We start from the raw sequence: 20,647 nt of genomic DNA on the forward strand, positions 1-20,647 counted from the left end.
AGGGCCCTTCCAACAGAAACCATTCTGGGATTCTGTGTGCTCCTGGGAAGTTTGTTTGAGTTTGGGATGCAGAGTCTCACCTTCCTCCCTCTGCCTAGATCCCAGAGGATTCTGCTCAGCCTGCGGGAGCTCATAATCCAAACTTTCTCTCAGGGGATCATAGAATCCCAGACTGGTTTGGGCTGGGAGGGACCCAAAAATCATCTTGTTCCACCCCTGCCATGGCAGGGTCACCTCCCACTGTCCCAGGCTGCTCCCAGCCCCAGTGTCCAACCTGGAATTGAACATTCCAGGGATCCAGGGGCAGCCACGGCTGCTCTGTGCCAGGGCCTCAGGCAGGAGTGGAGATGAGTTTGTAGCTCAGAGGAGGAGCCTTCCCAGGACCCCTGAGAACAATAAACTCCAACTTTGGTCAGCACTAACCCAAATTTCCTCTTTCTGGTCATTAAACCATGAGTGGTGATGGGTGACGACCCATCTGAATCATCCTCACCAAATTAAACTCTCCAGTCCCTGTGCCTCAGCTGAGGGCTCAGAATTCCTCTGTGTGAAGGAAATTCCATCTCACCCCATTCTGGGGGTCAGAAGCCTCCCCATCCCACCCCCTCCAAAGCTGCAGCTATCAGCACACTTTTAATTTAACATTGTGTTGTGTTTGTTTTGTTGTTTTTTTTTTTTTTCCCCAGTCTGAATTGCATTTCAGTGTCAGGCTGTAGAGTGCAGCCAGGTTTTCCCACAGCTCTGGTGCCTTTGCTGCGTCCCTGAGCTGTGGGATTTGCTGTCCCACTGCTGCTGCCAAGGGAAGCTCTGGGTCCCGGCAGAGATTGTGCAGATTTGGGGGAGACCAGCTGCTCCAAACCTTTGTTTGTAGGACTTTGGGGTTGTATTAATGCTGGGATAGCAGCAGTGAATTAATGGTGACATTAATTCCTCCTGGCCAGGGTTTTCCTGGAAGCCCATCCTTGGCAGGGTGACTTGGAAAACCTCAATCCAAAATAATTTCTGCAGGGTTTGGGCTGAACTGGAGGTGCCATCCCAAAGGGACTGGCCAAGCCCTTTGGAAATAGAGCTCTGTGATGGGGGGACGTGCTTGGGATGGGAATGGAGCTGGAGAAGGACCTGGTCACCTCCTGACCCCAGGAGCTGAGCCCAGCTCGGGCCACTGTGGGGCCAGAGAAGACCAAATTATTCCTGAATTGTTGAATGAATTCTGAATCATTTCTCCCTCCCTCTTGCTCAGGAGCCCAGAGAACTCTGCCAGGGAGGGTTTGTCCAAGTCTGGTCCTTCCCCCTGATTTTCAGGGGTTACCATGCCACAGATAAAGATCTGGGCAGAAACATGTCAGACCTCATCTATTCCTGTGCAAGGGCCACAGAAGAAGCTTTTCCAAGGAAAAGGGAAAATTCATTGAAATAATAAAGTGTATTTTCTGCTCCTTGTTCTTATTTCAGTATTAATTTCCTCAAAACAAAAATGAGGCCAATTTAAACCCAGAAGGCTTCCAGGAATGCAGTTTTGAGAGATCTGCAAGACCCTGTGCTTTTTGTGTCCTTTGTCACCTTCCAGAGAAAAGTTCCTGAGGGATCCCATCACTCCGCAGGTTGTCATTGACCTGGGGAAAATGAAATCTGTGGCTACTGACAGATCCAGGAGGGCAAAGAAAATTCCCACACAGAGTTGGAGCTCTTTAAAAATATATTAAATAATAATCTCTCTGTCACAGGCGCTCTCAAGTCCCCCCAAAGTCAAAGAGAAGTTACAGATTGGCCTCTGGAACAGGATCTGCTCCAAGGGAGACACAGCCCTGGGCTGGAAGTGACACTGGTGGGACTGGGAGGGGAGTGGGGACCACACAGACTCTGAGATCCCATAGAATAAAAATTAATCCTAAAATGCAATGGGTTGGAAGAGACCTTAAAGATCATCTCATTCCACGGCAGGGACACCTCCCACTGTCCCAGGCTGCTCCAGCCCCAGTGTCCAACCTGGAACTGAACATTCCAGGGATCCAGGGGCAGCCACAGCAAATCTGGGAATTCCATCCCATCCCATCCCAGCCAGGAACAATTCCTAATTCCCAGTATCCCATCCAGTCCCACTCTGAAGCCATTCCCTGTGTCCTGTCCCTCCATCCCTTGGCAATTGTCTCTCTCCATGTTTCCTGCAGCTCCTCCAGGCCCTGCAAGGCCACCCTGAGCTCAGCCCAAAGCTTCTCCTGTGCAGGTGAACAATGCCAGCTCTGCCAGCCTTTCCTCCCAGCACAGCTGCTCCATCCCTCTGCTCATCCTGCTGCCTCCTCTGGGCTCTCTCCAGCAGCTCCAGCTCCTCCCTGTGCTGGCAGTTCCAGAGCTGGACCCAGCAGTGGGGATGGGATCCCACCAGGACACAGCAGAGCCCCCTTGTCCCCACAGAAGGGGTTCCCTCTCTCTCCCTCTCTCCCTCTCTCCCTCCCAGGTCACCCCTCAGCAGCTCAGGGATCCCCCTGTTCCCTTTGGGATGGGAGGGTGACACCAAACCTGGCTGGGGGGACATGAGAGCCCTGCCTTGGGAGCAGGGGACAAGGAATGGCTCCCAGCTCCCTCCAGGCACGGCTGCTTCTCCCATCCCAAAGTTCCTGTCCCACACCCCTTCCCAGCTATTCAGGGAAGTCACAGGATCAGGTTTTGTCCCACATTTCCCCTCTGAGGAGGAAGCAGAGCCTGACTCTGTGGTCACTGACACCACCCCCACCCTCCTGCTCTTCCTCCTCCTCCCTCATCCCACTCTGGATCTCTCCTGGATCCATTGCACTGTGGCCACCCCAGAGGGATCCTTTTCTGCCCTAACCCCATTTCTGAGCCTCCCGCATTGCTGATTCAATCCATTTATTTAATCAGATTGATTTATCCAGAAGTGCGCTTTCCTTAATCAGCCCCAGCCCATCCTCCCAGCAGCTTTTCCTGGGGATGCTCCAGTGCTGGGTTAAACTCTGGGCCACCCTTCAGTCATTTGGGTTAGTTCACACACTCAGGCACAGCATTTCTTCATATTCCAGGGCTTTGGTGCCTGTACTTGGCCTCAGACTGGTGTCACTGGTCTGGAAAAGGGAATCACCTGTGGCTCCTCCTGGAGCCTGGGCCACCTCTGCAGCTTCTCCCTTTTCCTGGCCACCCCCAGCACCCTGCCAGGCTTTAAAATTCATCTCAAAGAGCTCAAAAGGGAATTCCCTGGGGGCTGTGGAAAGAAGAAAATCAGATCCTGGTCCAGGCTTCCCAGGGGCAAAGCAAAACTGAATTTGGCTGCCCTGGAGGAGAGAAACAGAGCAGGCAGGGGCTGGTCCAGAACAAAGCCAGATTTTACCAGGGATTTGGGGCAGTCTGGGAAATCAACCCTACAACCTGCTCCTTCTCTTGGATGCAGCAACAGCTCCAGCAAGGAAAGCAGGGGCTGCACCCTCACCCTGAGGAAAAATGGAATAAAGTTCTGGAAATGTGGGGCAGCAAGAAAATGCTGAGATATTTTCATCCATTAGTTTAAAGGCCTCAACCACCACCTCCATTCCTCTCTCCAGCTGCCCAGGCAGCAGCAGCTGGCAAAGAATGTCAGGCAAGGAGATCCCATCCCATTATCCCATCCCATCCCATCCCATCCCATCCCATCCCATCCCATCCCATCCCATCCCATCCCATCCCATCCCATTATCCCATCCCTGTCCCTCTTCTCATCCCCATCCCTGCTTATTGCAGCTGGTGATTCTGGAGGCCACCGTCCCTGTCAGGGGCCATGGGATGGATCTGTCCTGGCCCCAGGAATGCTGAGGGGACGTTATCCCACATCATCAGCAACCTCTGAACGAGCTCAAATTCATCTTTGAAAGCTGATAAATTAATTTTGTACCTTCCAGGTGGGCATTGATGGATCCCCCTCTGGCTCAGTGGTAGCCACAGACACCTCCTCCTCTCGTGGAAAGTGGAGGGTGAGGTTTTGGGTGAGGTTTTGGATGTTTCCGTGGTGGCTGGAGTGAGCCAGCGCTCCCTTCAGTGAAGTGTTTCAAATGACCCCCCCTTCCTCCTCACACCCCAAAATGTGCAATATCCCTGGAGGACGGAGCTCGAGGAGTGCCAGGGGACCAGGGCAGCATCACTGGGAATGTCCCAACACCCAGAACCTTCCTGGAGCAGAGGAGCTCAGAGCTCCGGGGGCTGCCCGGGCTGGGATTGTTGGTGGGTCTGGGCAGGGACAGGGGCTGGATCAATGATCCCTGTGGGTTTATTCCCACTCAGCAATTCCATGATTCCCTCTCTCCTGTGCTGCTCTGCCTCTGGCTCCACATTTCCCGTGCCAAGAGCTCCGGTGCCCCCCCAGCACCTCCCACCTGGGCACCTGCAGCCGGGCACGGCTCCTGCTGCCCTCCCTCCCTCCTTCCTTCCCTCCCTCCTTCCCTCCCAGCCCGGGTGTTTCCCTGTTCGCCTCTCCCGGGACAGTGACAGCCGGGCTGGTGGCCCTGCAGCAGCCAGGAGCCAGCTCAGCACCTCACACCCATCATCCAGGGCTTTTCCAGAGCTGGCATCTTCCCGTTCTCCTTCCCCGGGAGGGGCTGGAGCTCTGCAGCCTCCAGGTGTGTCCAGGCTCTGGGATGGGAGCGGGGCTGGTGGAAAACTGGGAAGCTCCAGGAGCCCGGGAGCTCAGCAGAGCTGAACTGATGGAGGAGCAGGAGCTGGCTTTGTTTGCTGATCCAGCCATGCCAGTGTTTGCTCCTTGGGGCTGGGAGCAATCCCAAGGCAGCTGCATCCCAGGGGGATAAACTCAGAGATGGTTTTTCCTTTTTTTTTTTTTTTTTTTTTTCTAGGGAGGATTGTTGGGTTTTCCACTTTGGAATAATGGGTTATATATACATATACATATACATATACATATATATATATATGTACTGTGTGCAAAAAAAATGGAATTTCTGGCTCTTGATCAGAGAAAAGTGGGGGTTTGGGGAGAATTCAGTGTCCCCCAGTGCACAAGGGCTGCTCTTGAAAGCCACACCAGGAGCTGGAGTGAGGCACTGCCCAGGTGAGCAGTCCAGGACGGCCCTGGACAGGGAGGGAGAGGCTGCACATTCACCAGGGGCAGGTGGGGGCTGCAGGAGGAGTTTGCAGATCCCAGGGCTGCAGATCCCACCCCGCAGCAGCTCTTCCTCCCAGGATGTGCTGCTGCCCCAGCTCGGGCAGGAGCTCTGCCCTGGATGCTGCTGGGTTGCAAAATTCCCGGGAGCTGGAATCCCGAGTGAGGAAATGGTGCTGCCTTGTGCAATGAAGAACGGTGTCTGACCTACTCATCCCTGAAGGAATTCTAGCAGGGAAACGAGCCAGGGAGGTCAGTGGATCCTTTAAGGCGGTGGAGAAGCACCAGAATTTTTGGAAGGCAGAAAATCTGGGAGGTGGGTGATGTGCTGGGCTGATTTTTGCTCTGGGAGTAGCACGGGGTTTATTTCTGTGCCATCAAACCACAAGAAGTCGTGATAGAGCTGTGTTTTCTACAGGTGAGTGTTCCTCCAGACTGCCTGGGTTGCTGGGGCTGGCTGCTGACGCTTTTAGCAGCAATGGGAGAGAGGCTTGGAGATGTTTGCTTGGTGGAAATGAGAACAGAGGTGCTCTGATTTGGGAGAGCTGAGAAAACAGTGTAAAAATCTGTCATTATTTCACATCCACCTCTGCTTGTGTGATAAATATAACATTGAAACCTCAGCAGGGAAGGAAAATAGAGGCAGCCAAGGGTCAGCTTTCATGGGATCGTGGAATGGTTTGGAATGGGAAGGACCTTAAACTCATCCAGTGCCACCCCTGCCATGGCAGGGACAGCTCCCCCTGTCCCAGGCTGCTCCCAGCCCCAGTGTCCAACCTGGAACTGAACATTCCAGGGATCCAGGGGCAGCCACAGCAAATCTGGGAATTCCAGCCCAGCCCCTCGTTACCATCCCAGCCAGGAACAATTCCTAATTCCCAGTATCCCATGCAATGCTGCTCTGAAGCCATTCCCTGTGTCCTGTCCCTCCATCCCTTGGCAATTGTCTCTCTCCATGTTTCCTGCAGCTCCTCCAGGCCCTGCAAGGCCACCCTGAGCTCAGCCCAAAGCTTCTCCTGTGCAGGTGAACAATGCCAGCTCTGCCAGCCTTTCCTCCCAGCACAGCTGCTCCAGCCCTCTGCTCATCCTGCTGCCTCCTCTGGGCTCTCTGCAGCAGCACCCAATGCTCGAGGACAAAATTCCTGTCGAGCTCCAAAGCTGAGTGCCACAAATGTTGGGTGCATTCCAGGACAGAGAATTCCCTCTTCCCTTTTAAACCCTGGTGGCTCCAGCAGCCTCCTCTGGAGCTGAGCTGCTGGAGATCAGCCCAGCTCAGACAGGGCAGGAAGGGCTGGGCTGGAGCTGAAGGTGCCCACTGGGCTGGGTGCCCTCCTCTGGGAGAAGATTCCAGGCTCTGGGAGCAGGTTCCAGGCTCTTGGAGTAGTATCCAGGTTCAGGGAGCAGGATCCAGGCTCAGGGAGCAGATTCCAGGCTCTGGGAGCAGATTCCAGGCACTTGGAACAGGTTCCAGGCTCCTTTGGAGCAGGTTCCAGGCTCTGGGAGCAGATTCCAGGCACTTGGAGCAGGATCCAGGCTCTGGGAGCAGGATCCAGGCTCCTTTGGAGCAGACAGAGCTCTTGTGCTGTGCCTTTGTTGGGAAGCAGCCGGGTGTAAGTCAGTCCTGCCATTCCCAGAGCTGGCAGGAGACCCATGAGGTGCCAGATCCAGCTGCAATTCCCTGTGTTTGGAGTCCAAAGTCAATCTGCAGCTCTGTTGTGACATTCCCCATGGCCCCAGCACCCACACAGACACCACGAGCTCTCCAGAGGCTCCCCTTGCTCCCTGGAATGGCTTTGGCAGCTCTGGGCTGCAGGGATTTGGGTGTTGAAGAGATCAGGGACAGATCACAAAATCCCAGAATCCCAGACTGGTTTGGGTTGGAGGCACCTCAAATCCCACCCAGTGCCAGCCCTGCCATGGCAGGGACACCTCCCACTGTCCCAGGCTGCTCCAGCCCCAGTGTCCAACCTGGCCTTGGATGGAACTGCAGGAAACATGGACAGAGACAATTCCCAAGGGATGGAGGGACATGACACAGGGAATGGCTCCCATTGCCAGAGGGCAGGGCTGGATGGGATACTGGGAATTAGGAATTGTTCCCTGGCAGGGTGGGCAGGCCCTGGCACAGGGTGGAATTCCCAGATTTGCTGTGGCTGCCCCTGGATCCCTGGAATGTTCAGTTCCAGGTTGGACACGGGCTGGGAGCAGCCTGGGACAGGGGAAGGTGTCCCTGCCATGGCAGGGGTGGCACTGTGGGCTCTGAGGTCCCTCCCAACCCAAGATGATTTTATGATTTGATGTTACCTGGCTGCTGAGGATTTGGGAATGCAGTGCTGACAGGATTCCTGCTGTTAAGTGATTTACAGGTGGCACTGGAAAGGGAAAAGGAGCCTTCAGCCTCTTGTGTGACACTGTCAGAGCAGAGGCTGTGCCTGGGAGGCTTTGGGCTTCCAGGTGCTTCTGGCTGTCCCCATTCCCTGCTCCTGGAGCTCTGGCAGCCTCGGGGCCAGGACCATTCCCTGGGCAGTGCCAGCACCCTCCGGTAGAGGGAAGAACCTTTTCCTAAAATCCAACCTAAATCCCTCCTGGCCCAGCTCCAGCTGCTCCTCGGTGCTGTCCCTGTCCCAGTGCAGAGATCTGAGCTGTCCCTTTGATTGGGACACTCCTCGTGCTTGGGGGGGCTCAGGGAGGGAGTCCTGAACTTGAAGCAGGACCAGGGAGGTTGGGGTGAGGTCTGTGGCAGCCCCACACCATCACAGCCCATCTGTGAATCCCAAGGGTGTCCTGCAGGTGTGGGTGGGGATGGATTCAGCCCTGGCTGGGTTGCAGATGGGAGATGAGAGCGGATCTCCAGGCCCACCCAGGCTCTCTGAGGAAAATCCCTCCCTGAGGAGGGGAACCAGGAAAGGCAGACAGAGCAAATCCCCTCTTGACCTGATTTTTATCTTTTTCTAGCCAAAGGAAGGAAGCAGTACCAAGGACAGAAAATCAAAATGCTGGTGCTGTCCAACAACACAACCCTGAACCTTCTCCTCTCCAAACTGCTCCAGGACTGCCTGGAACAGACCAACAGCTCAGCTCCTGCTCAGGTGAGGAGTGCCAGCAACAACCTGGAGATCATCTACGTGCTGCTGATGCTGGGGCTGCTGGGGTTCTTCACCGTGGGGGTGATGGTGACCAACCTGCGGGCGCGGCGCCTCGAGGGACCCCGCGACCCCTACAACACCTACATCGCCACCGACGCCTGGCACCAGAAGGACAGGCAGTACTTCCAGGCCAGGATCATCGAAAATCACAAACTCTGCTGTGTCCTGGAGAACCAGCTGGCCGTGGAGAAGCCGGGCAGGAAGATCCCTGAGGAGAAATCTTCCTAGGGCAAGGAGGGGAAGGGTTGAGCGGCGCTCGCCGTGCAGCAGGGGAGCTGCTGGTCCTTCTGCAGAGCCACGGCTGGGCCGGGCTGGAGGAGCTGTGCTGGTGAAGCTGATGGATCTGGGATGTGCCACTGCTGCCCCAGCGCCCGGCGTCGTGTTGGACGAGCTCGGGATACGCACGGGATATCGTGGACTCATCAGCTTCACCTCCTGAACAGGGCTTCAGGCTGCCAGAGGGCAGGGCTGGATGGGATTTTGGGAATAAATCCGGCCCTTGGAGGGTGGGCAGGGGATGGGACGAAATTCCCAGATTTGCTGTGGCTGCCCCTGGATCCCTGGAATGTTCAGTTCCAGGCTGGAAATTGGGAATTGGAGCAGCCTGGGACAGTGGGAGCTGTCCCTGCCATGGCAGGGCTGGCACTGGGTGATTCCTAAGGTCCCTTGCAAGCTCCAGTAGTTTCTGCTTCCAATTATTTCTATTTCTGTCCCATTTCTGTGCACCTGACCAAAGACATTCCAAACATCTCTTTGGGTAAATATCCCTGGGGGTTCCTGAAGCTCAGTACCAGACCCTGGAAGCTCCCAGAATCCCTGATATTGAACTGAGCATTTTACCCCACACAGACAAACCAAAGAAACCTCTGAGCCAGACCTGGGAATTCCTTGCTGAAATCAAACCCAACCTGAGAGCAAAGCCAGGATCTTTCTGTGGCCCTCTTGAATATCCTTTTGTTTTTGGATGCTTTTAAGAGAAGAGTTGTACAAACAGGTCGGGAATGGTCAGATGGAGCCTGTTTGATTATCTATTGTGCACTTCCCCAGGTCACTGATTGCCTCCTCCAGCACATCCCAGCCCATTGTTCCTCACCTGGGAACAATCCCCATTTGTTGGGGCCACAATGGGCTGAACACACAGGAAAAACTCAGCCACGAGTTTGCTAAGGGTGTTGTGTGTACTCAGCCACATAAAAGGAGCCCTGTGAGCTCTGGCAGCACCTGAGGGACTGATCCTGCTCCATGAAATGTCCTGTTAAAGACCTGGAAGGGAGCCCCACCAGCCGTGGGTAAATCCCAGCACTCGGGCTGGAAAAACCTCGAAGCTCCTGTGCCTGAGTGCCGTGTCCAGACCTTCCCTGGACACCCCAGACCTCCCTGGGCAGCCCCTTTTCCAGGGCCTGGCTGCCTTTTCCAGGAAGAAACTGTTCCTGATGGTTCAGTGAAACCTCCCCTGGCACAGCTGGAGGCTGATTCCTCTCATCCTGTCCCTGTGCCCTGGGAGCAGAGCCCGGCCCCAGCAGCAGCTGGAGTTTGGAGATGTTCAGTGCAGAATGGGAGGGCAAAGAACACCTTGAATTGCAAAATCCGGGTGGCATCTTCTGGCACTGGGCAGCGCCAGGTGAAGGAGAAGCTGCTTTCAGAGGGTGTTTGTTTTTAGGGTAAGGAGCCCTTATTTATTTATTTTTTGTTTGTTTTATTTACCACGGAAGGCAATTTGAGCTCTGGTATCCGACCCTTGGCGTGTTCTGCCAAGAGGGGATTAAAGAGGAGAATGCTCTAGAAAGAAACTGGGTTTGTCTCTGAAGAACTCAGAGAGATTTGATTTACTGGGGTTTTGCAATCGCTGCTCTTAATCTTCCTCGTAACTGGGACATCCAAAGGCCAAAAAAATGCTTTGGGGGCCAGCGAGGAATAACCCCAAACAGGGGAAAATGTCAAATGCTGAACGTGTGCCATCCAAACTTCAGAATCACGGAATGGTTTGGGTCGGAAGGGACCTTAAGGATCATTTTGTTTTGATTAATGATCATTCTGATCCGATGAAAGATCGTTTTGTTCCAAGCCCTGCCATGGCCAGGGACACCTTCCACTATCCCACATTGCTCCAACCTGGCCTTGGGCACTGCCAGGGATCCAGGGGCAGCCACAGCTGCTCTGGGAATTCCATCCCAGGGCCTCCCCACCCTCTCAGGGAACAATTCCTAATTCCCAATATCCAGTTGAAACCTGCCCTTGGGGCAGGCTGAGGTATTTACTTCAAACACCTCCAGGATGAGATGAGATTAGCCCTGGGAAAGAGCAGGGAGCCAGACTCAGGTGTTTCCATGGAGAAGGAAGAGCCCCAGGAGACAGAAATGTGCCCTGAGGCAGAGCTGGAAGATGCTACCCCAAAAATGAGGAGAAGAGCAGGCAGAGGTGAGAGAGATAAAGGAGCAAGGAGCGAGCCCAGCAAATTCTCTGGCACAAAATTCCAGCTCTGGGTCAGAGATCAGCTCCACTTTCCCAAGGACATAACGGAGAAGGGCTCAGAAGTTGTCCCTGCCATGGCAGGGGTGGCATGAGTTTTATCTCCCTTCCAACTCAAACCATTCTGGGATTCTCCAGTTCTCTACAAAGGCAAATCTTGGTGTTGCTGGTGTGGAATTAGAGCCTAATTAGGACCTAATTAGAACTAAACATAGGGCAGAAGTGTTCACTGCCAAGCATGGCTTAGACAATCATTCTCCAGAAACACCAAACTCTCCCAAGGAAAAGCAGCTGAAATATTTCGTTTGCATTTTGCATTTTTAGAATAATGATTTTATAAATTTTACAGTGCTGTGCAAACCATTTCCTTCAGAATCATGCCCCTCTTAGTGATACAATATTAGGAAAAGTTTCCCCTTTTTTTTTTCTGAAAAATGTTTCCGTGGAAGAATGCAGACTTTGGAGGGAAACTTTAGCGACCGTGCTGGGCGTGGCACTTGGGGACGCGGGTTAATGCTGGGTTAAGTGTTGGATTTAAAGGTCTTGGAGGGATTTTCCAACCTCAGTGATCCCATGATTCTGATTCCTAGCAGGTCTCCCAGACTGATCTTGCTGTCAATTTAATTTCCTTCCTATGGATGGGGCTTGATCCTGGCAGCAAAATCCACTTGCAAAGACAGAGCAGCCCACGGGGTCCGTGCCATGGATGTGGGCAACATTCCCAAATTTCAGCTCCAGTGAATTATTGCAGCAGCCCCAAGTGCCAACCCCGTGGTCGGGAAGGGAATTTCCACTGTGGGAAGAACAATTCCATAATTTCTGCTGTTTCTTCACACGGAGGTGATGCCTGTGCTTCGCTCCGATCCCGTGAGCAGCTCCTGCAGCTGCCAGGTATCTGTCCAGGGATCCAGCACAAAACCCACAGCAGGAAGGTTTTCCTGCCCTTCCTTCCTTTTCCCTCCTCCCTAGGTCAGGTCTGGAGGGACAGGGCAGCCAAATTCAGCTGCTGTGGCACCGACCATCACCTGCCTGTCAAGAGGAGAAATCCATCCCCCTGGACGCCACGCTCCTTAAAATAACAGCTTTGCCAGCTTGGAGCTGGTTTGGGATGAAGGAAGATACAATCTGGGCAGAAGTGGGGATTTTATTTCTGCTCTGCAGATACAAATCCCATCTTCAGCTGCTGGACAGGAAAGAGGAGTGGGAAAGGCTGGAAAGAGGAGCAGAGCAGCTGCTTCCAAGGCGAGGCAAGGGCAGAGAGCTTGGATGGAGAAGCAATCCCAGCAGAGCCCTTTTCCAGGCACTTCTTTAGCACTGCACTTCCATCTGAGTAATATTCCAGCTGTGTCTGGGTTCCCAGAACACTCAGGACACTCAAAACACAGGGTTGGGTTTTTTTTAAAAATATATTTATATAGTGCCTACCATTAAGTTGAGGACAAGATCCACATGTTCAGTGTCTGGAGCAGCTGGGAAAATCTCCAGCAGCTTAATTATCCCAGTCACTCTTCCCTCTAGAGGAATGGAAACCCAGCTTTGGAAAAATGTTGATTTCTCAGCTTGGGCACTGCTCTTTTGGGATCTCACTGATTAGGACCTGCAGAGCCAAGTCCCTGGATTTGGCTTAAACTTGCACCAAAAAATGCCTTTAATGACATTAAACCCTTTAATTAATTAAAACCTTTAATTCATGAAAACATTTTGTGATGGTAAAACCTTCCATGACATTAAACCCTTGGAATGAATCTTTTCCCCAGGGCTCTCTCCTGCAGCTCTCCCGCCACCCCAGGTATTTTGACAGATTTTGGGTAATTTTATTTTCATAAAGTGAATTTTGGGTCATTTTATTTTCATAGCTCCAGGGAGGTCATTGGTGAGGAAAGTGATGCTCAGAATTAATTGCAAGCCCCCCCCCCCCCCCCCCCCTTTATTTTTTTTTTTGGCAGCTCTGCCTTTTTATTTAATTGCAATTTAAGAAGAGATTAATTTAACCAAGCATTAATTTAACTCATCTTTGTTGTGCCACCTTCACCCCTCGCTGCCCACCGGGGGCTTGCACCTTTCAGTCTTGGGGATATCTTTCCCCCTCCGTGTTTTATTCACTTGTACAAAGCAATAAAATCTGAATTTCAAACGCTGCTCGTGTCCCCAGATGTTGCTTTTTCCCTCCCAACCTTTTCAACAGGCTCAGGGAAGGGGGCAGCTCATCCCCAGCAGGCACCCACTCATCCATCCATCATCCATCATCCATCATCCATCATCCATCCATCCATCATCCATCCATCATCCACCCATCTATCCATCCATCATCCATCATCCATCCATCCATCATCCATCCATCATCCATCATCCATCCATCCATCATCCATCATCCATCCATCCATCATCCATCCATCATCCATCCATCTATCCATCCATCATCCATCCATCATCCATCCATCCATCCATCATCCATCCATCCATCCATCCATCCATCATCCATCCATCATCCATCCATCATCCATCATCCATCCATCCATCATCCATCCATCATCCATCCATCATCCATCCATCATCCATCCATCATCCATCATCCATCCATCCATCATCCATCCATCATCCATCCATCCATCATCCATCATCCATCCATCATCCATCATCCATCCATCATCCATCCATCCATCCATCCATCATCCATCCATCCATCATCCATCATCCATCCATCCATCCATCATCCATCCATCCATCATCCATCCATCCATCCATCCATCATCCATCATCCATCCATCCATCATCCATCCATCATCCATCCATCCATCATCCATCCATCCATCCATCCATCATCCATCCATCCATCATCCATCATCCATCCATCCATCCATCCATCCATCATCCATCATCCATCATCCATCCATCCATCCATCATCCATCCATCCATCCATCATCCATCCATCCATCATCCATCCATCCATCCATCCATCATCCATCATCCATCCATCCATCATCCATCCATCATCCATCCATCCATCATCCATCCATCCATCCATCCATCATCCATCCATCCATCATCCATCATCCATCCATCCATCCATCCATCCATCCATCCATCATCCATCCATCATCCATCATCCATCCATCCATCCATCCATCCATCATCCATCCATCATCCATCATCCATCCATCCATCCATCCATCCATCCATCCATCATCCATCCATCCATTCATCCATCATCCATCCATCATCCATCCATCATCCATCCATCCATCCATCCATCCATCATCCATCCATCATCCATCCATCCATCCATCCATCATCCATCCATCATCCTTCCATCCATCCATCCATCCATCATCCATCCATCCATCCATCCATCCATCCATCCATCCATCCATCATCCATCATCCATCCATCCATCCATCCATCCATCCATCCATCCATCCATCATCCATCCATCTATCCATCCATCCATCCATCCCCTCTCTCCAGGTGCTGGGATCTCTCCCAAAAATCAAAATTTCAGCAGCAAATTCCTCACGTGGGGTTTGCAGCCCCCAGCGAGAGTTTGGGAGCAGTGATGCCGGCGCAGCCCCTGGTCACCAGCTGGGCACAGATCCCTCCCCAGCAGCACCTGCCCAGGGATTGGTGGCACCTCCAGCTCAATGAAGTGAAATTCCAGTTGTTTAATTTGAGGTGTTCAATTCCAGGTGTTCAATTCCAGGTATTTAATTAGAGTTGTTTACCTCCAGGTGTTTAATTCCTGGTGTTTCTATCCAGGTGTTTATTTCCAGATTTTTATTTCCAGGTTTTATAGCCAGGTATTTCATTCCAGGTGTTCATTTCCAGGGGTTTATTTCCAGGTGTTCAATTCCAGGAATTTATATCCAGGTGTTTATTTCCAGGTGTTTAATTCCAGCTGTTTCTACCCAGGTGTTTCTATCCAGGTTTTTTAATTCCAGGTTTTTAATTCCAGGTATTTAAATCCATGTTTTTATATCCAGGTGTTTATTTCCACATATTTAATTCCAAGTGTTCATATCCAGTTCTTTATTTCCAGGTGTTTAATTAATTCCAGGTGTTCATATCCAGTTTTTTATTTCCAGGTGTTTCTTTCCAGCTGTTTAATTAATTCCAGGTGTTTATATCCAGTTTTTTATTTTTAGGTGTTCATATCCAGGTTTTTTATCTCCAGTTCTTTATTTCCAGGCATTCATTTCCAGGTGCTTAATTAATTCCAGGTGTTCATTTACAGTTTTTTATCTCCACTTTTTTATTTCCAGGTGTTCATTTCCACGTGTTCATTTCCAGGTGTTTATTTCCAGGTGTTTAATTAATTCCAGGTGTTCATATAAAGTTTTTTTTTCCAGGTGTTAATTTCCAGGTGTTTATATCCAAGTGTTTATTTCCAGGTGTTTATATCCAGGTGTTCATGTCCAGGTGTTTATTTCCAGGAGTTTAATTAATTCCAGGTGTTCATATCCAGTTCTTTATTTCCAGGTGTTAATTTCCAGGTGTTTATTTCCAGGTGTTCATTTCCAGCTTTTTAACTCCAGTTTTTTATTTCCAGGTGCTTAATTAATTCCATTTGTTCATTTCCATTTTTTTTTTTATCTCCAGTTTTTTATTTCCAGGTGCTTATTTACAGGTGTTTAATTAATTCCAGGTGTTCATATCCAGATGTTTATATCCAGGTTTTTAATTCCAGGTGTTTATTTCCACGTGTTCATTTCCAGGTGTTCATTTCCAGGTCTTCATTTCCAGGTGTTTAATGAATTCCAGGCGTTCATATCCAGTTTTTTATTTCCAGGTGATCATTTCCAGGTGTTAATTTCCAGGTGTTTAATGAATTCCAGGCGTTCATATCCATTTTTTTATTTCCAGGTGATCATTTCCAGGTGTTCATTTCCAGTTTTTTTTATCTCCAGTTTTTATTTCCAGGTGATTATTTCCAGGTGTTTATCTCCAGGTGTTTAATAAATTCCAGGTTTTTATTTCCAGGTGTTTATTTCCAGTTTTTTATTTCCAGGTGTTCATATGCAGTTTTTTATTTCCAGGTGTCCATTTCCAGGTGTCCATTTCCAGGTATTTATTTCCAGGTGTTCATATGCAGTTTTTTATTTCCAGGTTTTCATTTCCAGTTTTTTATCTCCAGTTTTTTATTTCCAGTTGTTTACTTCCAGGTGTTTAATTAATTCCAGGTGTTCATGTCCAGTTTTATTATCTCCAGGTGTTCATATCCAGATGTTTATATCCAGGTTTTTAATTCCAGGTGTTTATTTCCACGTGTTCATTTCCAGGTGTTCATTTCCAGGTGTTTAATGAATTCCAGGCGTTCATATCCAGTTTTTCATTTCCAGGTGTTCATTTCCAGGTGTTCATTTCCAGGTGTTTAATGAATTCCAGGTGTTCATATCCAGTTTTTTATTTCCAGGTGTTCATTTCCAGGTGTTAATTTCCAGGTGTTTAATGAATTCCAGGCGTTCATATCCAGTTTTTCATTTCCAGGTGTTCATTTCCAGGTGTTCATTTCCAGGTGTTCATATCCAGTTTTTTATTTCCAGGTGTTCATTTCCAGGTGTTCATTTCCAGGTGTTCATATCCAGTTTTTTATTTCCAGGTGTCCATTTCCAGGTGTTTATTTCCAGGTATTTACTGAATTCCAGGTGATCATATCCAGTTTTTTTTTCCAGGTGTCCATTTCCAGGCGCTGCAGACCCAGGGAAGCCAACCCCTGCTGACTGAGGCAGCTCTGCCTCCTGCCCTGCTGGTAGCGAGGGCTCATCCTTTGCCCTCCCCATCCTGGGGAATTCCAAACTCCTATTTCCCATCTCATGGAGAACTTACACCCGCAGCAGGTGCGTTTTTATTTTACCGGCAGAAATCTTCAGAGCTGCCGGGATGGGAGATCCAAGCCCTGGGACTGAGCAGCCCAGCTGGAAAATCCTGGCCAGCCAAAGGCCGTGTGAGCTCCCCGGTGTCATTCTGAGTTATCAGCGCTGTCCTTACTCGCAGCTAAACCTGGAAACCTGTTCAGAGACAAGCAGGAGGAAACTGATAAAAACAGAAGATAGGAGCAATCAGAAGCCAGCAGAACATTCTTTACAGCTGATAACTGCTCTTATCTCGTGTAATATTCCTCTGGCGTCCTGTTTCAGTTTTACACGTTGTTATCGCTGCCCCAAACTCCATCCCCAGCCTCCTGAGCCAGCTGGAGCCCCCAGCTGGGCAAGTGAAAGCCCTTCTCATGGAATGGCTGCAGGGAGCAGCACCAGCCCTGGCACAGGAGCTCGGGAGCTCACCGGGAATGCGGCAGGAGCTGCCCCGAGGTGACATCCAGAGGGATCCGGAGCAGCTCCAGAAGTGCCCCCAGGGAATCTCATGGGGTTTAACAAGGCCAAGTGCAGCACTTGAGTCTGGGGAACCCCTGGGATCAATCCAGGCTGGGATGAGCAGATGGAGCAGCCCTGGGAGAGCTGGACCTGCCCCAGCCCAGAGCCTCCCGTGCCCAGAGTGGGATCAGGAAAGGGATTGGGATTGGGATTGTGCCCCTGAGCCCCCTCACTCAGGTGAGAGCTCACCTGGATCCTGCCCCAGGCCTGGATCCCAGCACAGGGAGGAGCTGGAGCTGCTGGAGAGAGCCCAGAGGAGGCAGCAGGATGAGCAGAGGGATGGAGCAGCTGTGCTGGGAGGAAAGGCTGGCAGAGCTGGCATTGTTCACCTGCACAGGAGAAGCTTTGGGCTGAGCTCAGGGTGGCCTTGCAGGGCCTGGAGGAGCTGCAGGAAACATGGAGAGAGACAATTGCCAAGGGATGGAGGGACAGGACACAGGGAATGGCTTCAGAGCAGTATTGGATGGGACACTGGGAATTAGGAATTGTTCCCTGGGATGGGATAGTAACGAGGGGCTGGGCTGGAATTCCCAGATTTGCTGTGGCTGCCCCTGGATCCCTGGAATGTTCAGTTCCAGGTTGGACACTGGGATTGGAGCAGCCTGGAACAGTGGGAGGTGTCCCTGCCATGGTTTGTGTTGGAATGGGATGAGCTTTAAGGTCCCTTCCAACACAAGCCAGCCTGGGATTCTGTGATTTAACCCAGACTCATCCCCAGTTTTTGATTCCCCAGGGAATGCTCCTTTGGCAGAGCCCGTCCAGCTCAGTCTCCTGTCTCCCATCGTTTCCATGCCCACCCTTCTCCAGGTTTCCCTGCAAACTCCAGCCCAGCCCTGCAGCCCCAGGAGCTGCCCCCTCTCCCCAGCCCTATCTCGGGGATCTCTCCCATTGTTCCCAAGGCCTGAGCTCCATTTCCTTTTTTCCTCCAACTCCAGGAGCAGCAGGGATTTGTCGGGGGAGCATGGATTCTGCAGCTGTTGTGCACGTGAACTTCCAGCCTGAGCTCTTGATCCAGGCAGGTCCAGGGACTTCCAGGACTTTTTGTCCTGGCAGGGTTTTCTCAAGGCTTTATTTTCTGCTTCCCACCCAACAGTGCCAAGGCGAGCTGGGAAAAGGGTGCAAACAAGAATCTCACAGTGACCCTGCACCCGCAGGCAGATCCTTCTCATTCCACCTCTGGAACTTCCCCCCAGCAGCCCCATTCCCAGGGACACGGGGCTGGACTGCTACCTGAGGGATAAAACATCAAAACCTCCCCATATTTTTATTTTATTTTATTTTCATTTTTTTTTCACCCTAATATGCAAAAGCTGTGGTGCAGGAATAGGAAAACCAGCATGCACATCACACAGGGACCCTCAGGGATTTACCCAGAGTGGGGCTAACACCCAAAATCCACCCTCTGTTCTTCTATTCCTGGCTTTCTTTCAAAAAAAAAGGGAATCTTTACCACCAGCCCAGCTGTCTTTCCATCCAGATCCTCACCTGGAGAAAGGGATTTTAATGGAATAAAAGGCATTTGGAATAAAAGCAAGAAGCTGGGAAACACCCAGGTTCATGCCAGAGCTCCAGGAGCGATTGGACGCTGCTCCCAGGGATGGCCAGGATGGGATTTTTGGGAGGTCTGTGCAGGGCCTGGGGTTGGATTCAATTCCTGTGGGTCCCTTCCAGCTCAGGATATTCCACTATCTGATCCTGATCCAAATCCCAGAGGTGCTGCACAGCCCAGTGCACAAGACAGGCAATAGAAGCAGAGTCTTTACTGAAAAACAAATCATTTAATCCAACCTCGGCACATTGAACGGCCTCTCCTGGACCTTCCCATGGGCGTTTTGCTCCTCATTTCCACTCCCAGGAGTCACTGAAATGGAGAAATCAGCAGGAACTCTGAAGGATCCTTCTTTTCTCCAGCTCTGGGCAGGTTTCCTCTTCCCTCCAGAATTTCCTCCGGTGGGAACCAACGCAGGCAGCGCATTCCCTGCTCCAGCTTCTCCTCTTTATTTATCCACTGGCATTTTTTAGGGATTTGCAGAGAATTAAGCTGCCTGTAGAATTTTCAAAGAGGAGAAAAGAGCTGTCCCAACCTGCTGTGCTTATTAGATGTGGTTGTGGGTTGATTCCTTAAGTTTAATGGGTTTTATTCCATTAAATTTCCCATTCCAGGAGGAGGAGGAGGATGAGCTTGCACCTCCTGCAGGGACCACACCAGCGTGTCCCAGTTGGCCACCAGTGGGCTCTGGGGAAACCCATTAAATCCCAGGGCAGGAGGCTCAGATGAACCCATTTGACCTGGAAATCTTCAGGAGAGGGGGAAGAGGAACCCAGGAATTCCTGGAACCCAGGAATTCAGTGTCAGGGACAACAGGGGACAGCCCATCCCAGGCCTGGCCCACGGCCACCGTGTGTGGCCATTCCCAGATCTCTCCCCAGATCCCAAATATCCCTGCTCTGCTGACACCTCCTTGCATTTCTGGGATTTTCTGGGCAGCTCCCATCCAGCTGCTCGCAGTCCCTGTGGATTTAGAAACGCCCAGCTGCCCATGGATGGGGTGGGATGAGGTGGTCTTTACGGACCCTTCCAACTCACACATTCTGGGATGTGATTTTGGGAGCTACAGGTGGATTTTGAGGAGCTCACCACAGCAGAAATGATGTCCTGACCCTGGTGGCCTCCAGGTCACCACAGCTGCAGCTCTGTCCCAGCCGTGGGGACAGGGCAGAGCTTTTCCCACCCTGTGCCCTCCCCTTCCACCTCCTCTGATCCCTGATGGTTCCCAGGAGTGAAGCACAAGAGGTAAAAAGCTCTTTGAGAAGTTCCACGGATATTTTCAGCTTTTATCTTTTAAAGTTTAGTGTTTATGAGCAGTCCAGCTGAAATGCAGCTTCCTTTAACTTTCTTTGCATTTTCTATCATCAGAAAGGAAAATAATAATATATCAGTGTTTTTCTCAGGCAATAGCTATTATATATTATTATTATTATTATTATTATTATTATTATTATTATTAGCATTCAAAAGAAAAACCCCCTGTGCTGGAGACTTAGATTTATTTTAAATTAAGTCATAACACTGAAGTCTGCTAAATGGTAGAAAATGGGAGAAAGCAAGGTCTGACTATCAAATCAAACAAGTTATGGCAGCCAAGTACTGGCTTGGTGATTTGAGACTACATGGATTGACAATGAATGAAGGAAAATTCCAAAGGGAAGACATAAAATTTTGCAGGACTGTGCCTACATAAATACATAAATAAATTTTTTCGCTGCTCCATAAATCTCCATAGATCAATCCCTTGGCAATCCTTTCATCCTGAAAGGTCTGCTGAATTTCTGAGAGTGAGGTGAGCTGCTCTTATTTATTATTTTTTCCACACTGGAATATTTTTTTTTTTTTTTTTTTTTTTAATCCAATCTAATGTTTTCCTGCCCAACTCTCACCCTCCTGCAGCGATGGCCCCCGCTCCTCCCCTGGTGTCCCCAGCAGCCACCACCACTGCCTTGGCTGTCCCAACGTGATGTTGTCTTGGCCAAGGGCTCCTTAATGTGCAGCCTGTGTTGGAAACAGGATGTG

At 50.6% G+C, this 20,647-nt stretch overlaps 1 protein-coding gene across 1 annotated transcript; it reads left to right on the forward strand.

Moving 5' to 3' along the window:
- The first annotated feature begins 462 nt into the window (after nt 1–462).
- Nucleotides 463–8,469, forward strand: KCNE1 (potassium voltage-gated channel subfamily E regulatory subunit 1). The gene is given in 3 exon segments (XM_062514983.1): nt 463–466; nt 5,319–5,513; nt 8,051–8,469. Coding segments are annotated over 3 exon segments (618 nt in total).
- The last annotated feature ends 12,178 nt before the right edge of the window (nt 8,470–20,647 follow it).

The sequence above is a fragment of the Cinclus cinclus genome, chromosome 2, assembly GCF_963662255.1.
Source record: "Cinclus cinclus chromosome 2, bCinCin1.1, whole genome shotgun sequence".
NCBI lineage: Eukaryota > Metazoa > Chordata > Aves > Passeriformes > Cinclidae > Cinclus > Cinclus cinclus.